The 6,891-nt window shown below is 40.0% G+C and overlaps 1 protein-coding gene across 1 annotated transcript; it reads left to right on the top strand.

Moving 5' to 3' along the window:
- Positions 1 to 331: 331 nt before the first annotated feature.
- On the top strand, positions 332 to 6,577 carry OR51G2 (olfactory receptor family 51 subfamily G member 2). The gene is made up of 2 exons (XM_039471345.2): positions 332 to 505; positions 3,459 to 6,577. Exon 2 carries the CDS (start codon positions 3,615 to 3,617, stop codon positions 4,482 to 4,484), a length of 870 nt encoding a protein of 289 aa, XP_039327279.2. The 5' UTR covers positions 332 to 505; positions 3,459 to 3,614; the 3' UTR covers positions 4,485 to 6,577.
- The last annotated feature ends 314 nt before the right edge of the window (positions 6,578 to 6,891 follow it).

Here is a 6,891-nt window from a genome sequence, read left to right as displayed (position 1 = left end):
AACTGGAGTTATGCTATGTCACACATAAAACACTATCAATAGCACCCATTCTGCTTTCCCAAAGTTTTAGAGTTGGTTCAAAACTTTTGCCATATTCTTCACCAGTGGCTGGTGCATGGTATCCCCTGGGGTTCCCATCCAGGTATCTCACAATACTAGTCTCCTCGTTCCTTTTTTTTCTTATCTCCAGGGTCTGAGGTAATGAGGTCCAGGGAGACAGGCTTACTAGGGAATTGATTAAAGACCCTTTAAAGGGTCTCAGTCGATACCTTGGTCAGTAGCATAAAAACCATGGATTTAAACACCCATCCTCCAGTCGCTCTGTAGTGCTCATGGCCTTTAATTTTAGCCTTGGTATGTGAGGAGTTTATGTAGTAGGCAGGTGTTTGATGCTGAGTGTGGAGCCAAGAAAAGATCCCAGAAGACCCAGCATGACCTTTGGAGAAAAAAAGGATAGAAGGGACTTTGACTATCAAAAAGCTGCAGAGGGCACCTGCTAAAGATAGTAACTGCTGCAATCAGATCTTGCTGGCTTCATGGGATCCCAGGTCTGACCTTAGCACCAGCTCAGAAAGTAGGCAATAGCTTTCTCACATTCATCAACTTCTTTGGTTTCTTGCCCAGACACTTGCCTCCTATGTGGTAACAGCAGGAATATTGATGAGACCCAGAGAGTTAAGCAAGTTAGGTGGGCAGAATTGTCATGCAAGCATGAACGGAGCTCAGTTATTAAAGGTTCAACATCTATCCCCAAGTCTCAGACACAAGTTAGTAGAAGCAAGAGTTATTTCCAAGAAACAAGGAGATGGATAGGAAGTAGTTTGACCCTTTGGGAAAAGGTTTTCTGTGACATAAAAGGATGTTTCCCTGAGTGATCACAAGTGTGGTCTATTATAATGGTCCAGAACAGTCATTCAACTTGCTCAAGATCCTTCAGAAAGTAGTCTTAAAGCAAAACAATTTGAGGGCAGAAAGGCGATGGGTTAAGTCTTTCCTCCTGATACCACCATATTCTGGACAATTGCTTTAGTCCTGGTTAGAAATAATGAAGTCCACACCAAACCTGCTAATGGATTCTGCAATGATTTTAAATGAGAGGTGCTTAGAATAATTATCATACTAAGAACTCTCTGGCCGACTGGCTAAAGATGATCTTTTCCAGGCAGATTATCTCCTGGCATCATTATTTTGAATTTATTTTCAAGTCCCCTCTGCTAACCTATCCTCATTATTCTCTCTGATTCCTATTCTACTCTACTGCCTTACAATATGAAGCACAAGTTCCAATCCAAAAGTGTCTTTGAGATTATAGGAAACAATCCCGAAGATGAGTTTATAGGAAACAAAGATGTGACCTGGATATTTAGTATTCCTCTCTATCTTTGTAATTTAACCTCCGCCTGCTTCAGGCTGCCTTAACTTAAACAGTTGCTGGGATTTGTTAACCAAAATTTTTCCAACTTTTCAGTATGTGCCTTGGAGCTACAGAGATCTAAGTATGAATTCCAACTTTAGCAGTGGCTGGCTGCATGATTCTAAGCATATTATAAAATTTTCTAAACCTCTCTTTCCTCATTTGCAAATTGAGGCAATAATACTAACTTGTAAAGATTTTCTAAAGTGTGAGTGTGATTATTTTTGGAAGATCTCTAATACAGAGGTTGGTAAATTGTAGCTGTTCTTCGGTAATTCCATTTCTTTCTTCTTCACCATCGTATTTCATTTTAATGTCAAAAATATTTTCTGCCTTAAGTTATTTTGACATTAAACAAAATAGGGTGAAGAAGAAGAAAAAAATAGAATTGCTGAAGAACATCTACTATTTGCCAGGATCTGTGATTTTTTACAATAATAATTGTGAAACACTGCAATGAAAACACTGAACATTTAGAGACAATTACATTAATACAATAAAAAGTGATTCTATGGAACACATAAAAGTTATATTGTTGGCTGGGCATAGTGGCTCATGCCTGTAATTCTAGCAGTTTCGGAGCACGAGGCAGGTAGATCACAAGGGCAGGAGTTCAAGACCAGCCTGACCAACATGGTGAAACCCTGTCTCTACTAAAAATACAAAAAAAAAAAAAATAGCTGGGTGTTGTGTCATGTACCTGTAATATCAGGCACTCGGGAGGTTGAGGCAGAAGAATCACTTGAAACTGGGAGGCAGAGGTTTCAGTGAGCTGAGATCATGCCACTGCACTCCAGCCCGGGCAACAGAGTGAGACTGTGTCTCAAAAAAAAAAAAAAAAAAAAAAAAGAAGTTAAAAGTGTTAACCACTGTGTAGCTTACCTGTCCCTGACAAGCAAGTTTATCTCTTCTGAATTCACTTTGATGTGTAATGTGGTAACCACTGATCATGATCACAGCAGAAGCTGAGGAGCACAGCATGAGTCCCTATACGATCTTCAAGTGGACAGCGAGTTAATGGCACTGACTATTAATGCCACCGTGACTGGAGTGAGACAGTGTCTGTGCAGCTCTTTATGTGTATTTGTCCAATTAATTTACTTATTCAGCTAAAGAATCACAATGTTTTTTGAAGCCCTTTTAAGCTAGCTCTGATACTTGACACTGAGTTATTATCTATGTGGCAAGAAAGAGTAATCATTGTTTATATCCTGAAGTCTAGAGAAAAGTCAAATATTGGTTTGAATCTCATTTTGTCTTTACTATTTGGCTATATCAGGAAGATCAGAGGAAAGGTGAGTGAAGGGCTGGTCTGTGTCTAGAATTAGGGCTTGTATGTGCCTGGAGAAGTTAATCAAAAACAAAAAAGAGAAAGAAAGAAAAAAACTAAAAGTATAGCCAAAAAAAAGCAGAATAAGATAAGGGAAAATAAAAGAAGATGAAATAAAAGTTGTAATATTAGTGGGAGGCCTGGTAGAAAAAAAGCATGTGAGGTTTTTTTTTTTTTTTTTTTGTAAAATATCTATTTGTGAAAGACAGGCAAAGTTAAATATGGCCAGTAGGATTAATGAGGAAACTCTTACTCCTTAGTCTGAAGTAACAGAGAACAAGGAGCATGCTACTATAAGAGAAAAGTCCCCAACAGCAGCTGTGGCCTTCAGTGGCAGAACACAGTCACTGTCAACCCACAATGCCAGGAGAGGGAACCTGAACTCTCCCTCTTCCCACACTCTTATCTCTCCTGGGTACATCCCATTGGCTGAGATTAATAAAAAGTCCAGAGGCTAAGAAGACCTGGTTGATACAGAAGTCAGAAAAGAGCAGAAAGGGTGGAGAAGCTCATTTAGAATCTCCAGCTCACCCAGTTTGGCTCAGCACTTTGCAATTCCATGTCTTTCTTTCTTACTGAGACTATGAGACTAAATATATTTGCTTCCAAAAGATACTGAGAGGAAGCCAAGGACCAGAAAGAAATAGCCACTAGAAGGAGCTGCACAGTTCTAGGTATATTTAATTCTATTTTTTTTCCTTTAATTTCCCCTAGGTGCAATCACTGGTACTGCCTCAATTTACTTCAGGATTTTGGAGGGCACTCACCTTCCCCCATGTCTCCTCACACAATGACCCTGGGTCCCTGGGAAACAGCAGCAGCAGCATTTCCTTTACCTTCCTGCTGAGTGGCATTTCTGGACTGGAGCACATGCACATCTGGATCTCCATCCCCCTGTGCTTCATGTACCTGGTCTCCATCCTGGGCAACTGCACAATTCTTTTTATCATTAAAACAGAGCGCTCACTCCATGAGCCTATGTATCTCTTCCTGTCCATGCTGGCTCTGATTGACCTGGGTCTGTCCCTTTGCACTCTGCCTACAGTCCTGGGCATCTTTTGGGTTGGGGCACGAGAAATCAGCCATGATGCCTGTTTTGCTCAGCTCTTCTTCATTCACTGCTTGTCCTTCCTCGAGTCTTCTGTGCTATTGTCTATGGCCTTTGACCGCTTTGTGGCTATCTGCCGCCCCTTGCACTATGCTTCCATTCTCACCAACACAGTCATTGGCAGGATTGGCCTGGTCTCTCTGGGTCGTAGCATAGCACTTATTTTTCCGTTGCCTTTTATGCTCAAAAGATTCTCCTATTGTGGCTCCCCAGTTCTCTCACATTCTTTCTGTCTCCACCAAGAAGTGATGAAATTGGCCTGTGCTGACATCAAGGCCAACAGCATCTACGGCATGTTTGTCATTGTCTCCACAGTGGGTATAGACTCTCTGCTTATCCTCTTCTCTTATGCCCTGATCCTGCGCACCGTGCTTTCCATCACCTCCAGGGCTGAGAGACTCAAGACTTTTAACACCTGTGCCTCCCACATCTGTGCTGTGCTGCTCTTCTACGCTCCCATGATTGGCCTCTCTGTCATCCATCGTTTTGGAAAGCAGGTACCCCACCTGGTCCAGGTGGTCATGGGTTTCATGTATCTTCTCTTCCCTCCTGTGATGAATCCCATTGTCTACGGTGTGAAGACCAAACAGATCCGGGATCGAGTGACCCATGCCTTTTGTAACTGTGTCTAGTGTTAGAGGCAATGTCTCCTGAAACATGCCTTTGTTTGCCTATCCTTTATAATTTCTAACATGCATAAAATAAAGGAGACATTTATTTACTCAACAAATACGTACAGGGATGAGTCATAGTCCTTACAGAACCCTCACTCTGTTGTGGCGAGGGCAGGGGGTATAAAATGTAATATGATGTGGTGAATTCTATTTTCAAAAAACAGCCACAGGAATAATTCCAATCCCACATTCTCTTGCACGAATTTGCCACTCCTCATAAAGAGATAGAGTCTATTTCTTCTCCTCTTGTAACTGGATAGGAATTTGTAAATGCCTCATAAATTGAATATTGTGAAAATAGCCCCCCACCTACTCTGTCCATCTCCATTGCATCACTATTTCTGTCTGTCTCACTCAACACTTGTTTTTGAAACTCAGCCCTTATACTAAGAGGAAGCCCAGATGACATGGAGAGGCCTCATGTAGGTGTTCCATCCAATAGGCTCAGCTAAGGTCTCACTCAGCTGAGACTGAGACCTTAGCAGAGTCAGTGTTAAACACAAGTTAGTGAAGAATCCTCAGATTACTCCATTCTCCAGCCTTCCAGCTTCTCCAGCTGGGATCCAGTAAAGCAGTCGATTGTTCTCTGACTCAGCCCAAATTGCAGATTTGTAAACAAAATAAATATTTTTAAGACACTAAATTTTGGGGTGATTCGTTATAGAATCACATGTTAATTGTATTACTCAAGGTAAAAAGAGGTTGGTTTGGGAGCTATCTTCTCCTAGCTGGGGGAAATGACCATCAAAAAAGGTTTCCCTGAGTTGACACAGTAGTAGGCTTAAGGTAAATGTAGACATTAGGCAGTCAAAAACTACCTGAGGAAGGAGACAAAAATATGTTCCAGGTGAAGGAACTGCATGTGCAGAGCTGAAGTGAGAGATAGGACGATGTATTCTGAGAATTATCTGAAGTGTTGTTTTTGTTGCCATTTTTATTCTCTAGAATGTCTGGAAGGTTTAAGAACAATTAGGTGAAGTGGAAACAGATTGAGGTACTGATTGCATTAGAAAGATCATAAGCCAAGGAACCAAGGAGAAATGGTGCTATTCCCCATTTTATATGTTATATTGTGATTGTACCCTCAAGATAGTCTAGATAAAAACTTACATTTTTGAGTTATACATGTCAATATAGTATTTGCAGTTTTGGTTTGGAGGTAACTGTGAGGAAAGCAAGCTTAAATATGATGTTGCCAAGGAGAGATTTGAACACCCAGAGAGAAGCATAAGAATGTCATGTTCCTGTACGGTTTCAGTTCAGGATCAAGAAAGGGTGTGGCTGAACACAACGTCTTCTACTATGAAGTGTATATGTGGATCCAGTTCTCACCTGAGGTTGGTCTCCTCCAAGGCTGTCTGTTACACCTGACATTTAACACTGGATACGCCCCAGCTCCCAACACTAGTGTCCCATCCTGTTTCACCTAAGAACACTGTTTCTGCAATGATATCATCAACCCTGAAATAATTAAAAGGATCATAACTCAGTTTAAAAGAGCTTATTTAGCCATAAAGTTGAGAATGACCATTTGGGTAACACAAACCCCAAAGAATGGGGTCATTGCTCCAAAGCTGAAACATTAAGGACTTGTTTATATATGTGGAAAGCAAATAAATTTAAGAGGATTACATTTTCCATATAAAGCTAGCTTGTCAGTTATAGTAATTTGAATAGTTACAGCTTGTTCATATTTTTTTTCAATTTGAAAGGGTATATTTAATATTACAGCCTAGACAGCATGTTAGTCCTGACGTTTTTGTGTAAGAGAAACAAAACGTAAGTTAATCTGTAATGAAGATCAACAGTGAAGTGGGAAAAGGTCTTCTCTTGCATCCTGTAGTTTTTTATAACATTTTTAAAAACAATATAATTAAATAAAAGAATAATTATAATAAGAGAAACAAAGATTACAGCTGCCTGGGTTATAGCTGCCTGTTACATGACTCAGATCCCTTGATCACATCCCATTAAGGCTCAATATTCCAACATCTTTCATTTTGAATTCCTTATTTTGACAATATGTATATGTGAATTATGGGATCAACATGTGGAAGACCTATGATTAGTTGTACACAGCAAGTTGAATAAAATATAATATGCTGTGAATGTCATGAGTTGTGTATGTCTTTTGAGTTTGTATATACAGAAAATTCCAGAAAAACACATTATATCACTGAAAATTTTGAGGCATGAATACAGCTTCATAGCTGGACTCTCTCTGTGATGTGTACTTGTAATTTCAGTTCCCATAAAGGAGTTATGTCATCTTATGGCTAATGATAAGTTAAAAGTTATTTGATATAATAGTATACTAAACTTGGAATCTGGTATAGAAAGTTCGACTTCCTCAGTGTGTGACTTG

Source organism: Saimiri boliviensis, chromosome 6 (genome assembly GCF_048565385.1).
Source record: "Saimiri boliviensis isolate mSaiBol1 chromosome 6, mSaiBol1.pri, whole genome shotgun sequence".
Classification (NCBI taxonomy): Eukaryota; Metazoa; Chordata; class Mammalia; order Primates; family Cebidae; genus Saimiri; species Saimiri boliviensis.
The sequence above is the reverse complement of the archived record's forward strand: the minus strand, read 5'-3'. Positions and strand labels throughout refer to the sequence as shown.

What these genes read in the sequence shown, in the direction of transcription:
- OR51G2 (XM_039471345.2), top strand. Translation starts at nt 3,615, where the DNA reads ATGCACATCTGGATCTCCATCCCCCTGTGCTTCATGTACCTGGTCTCC.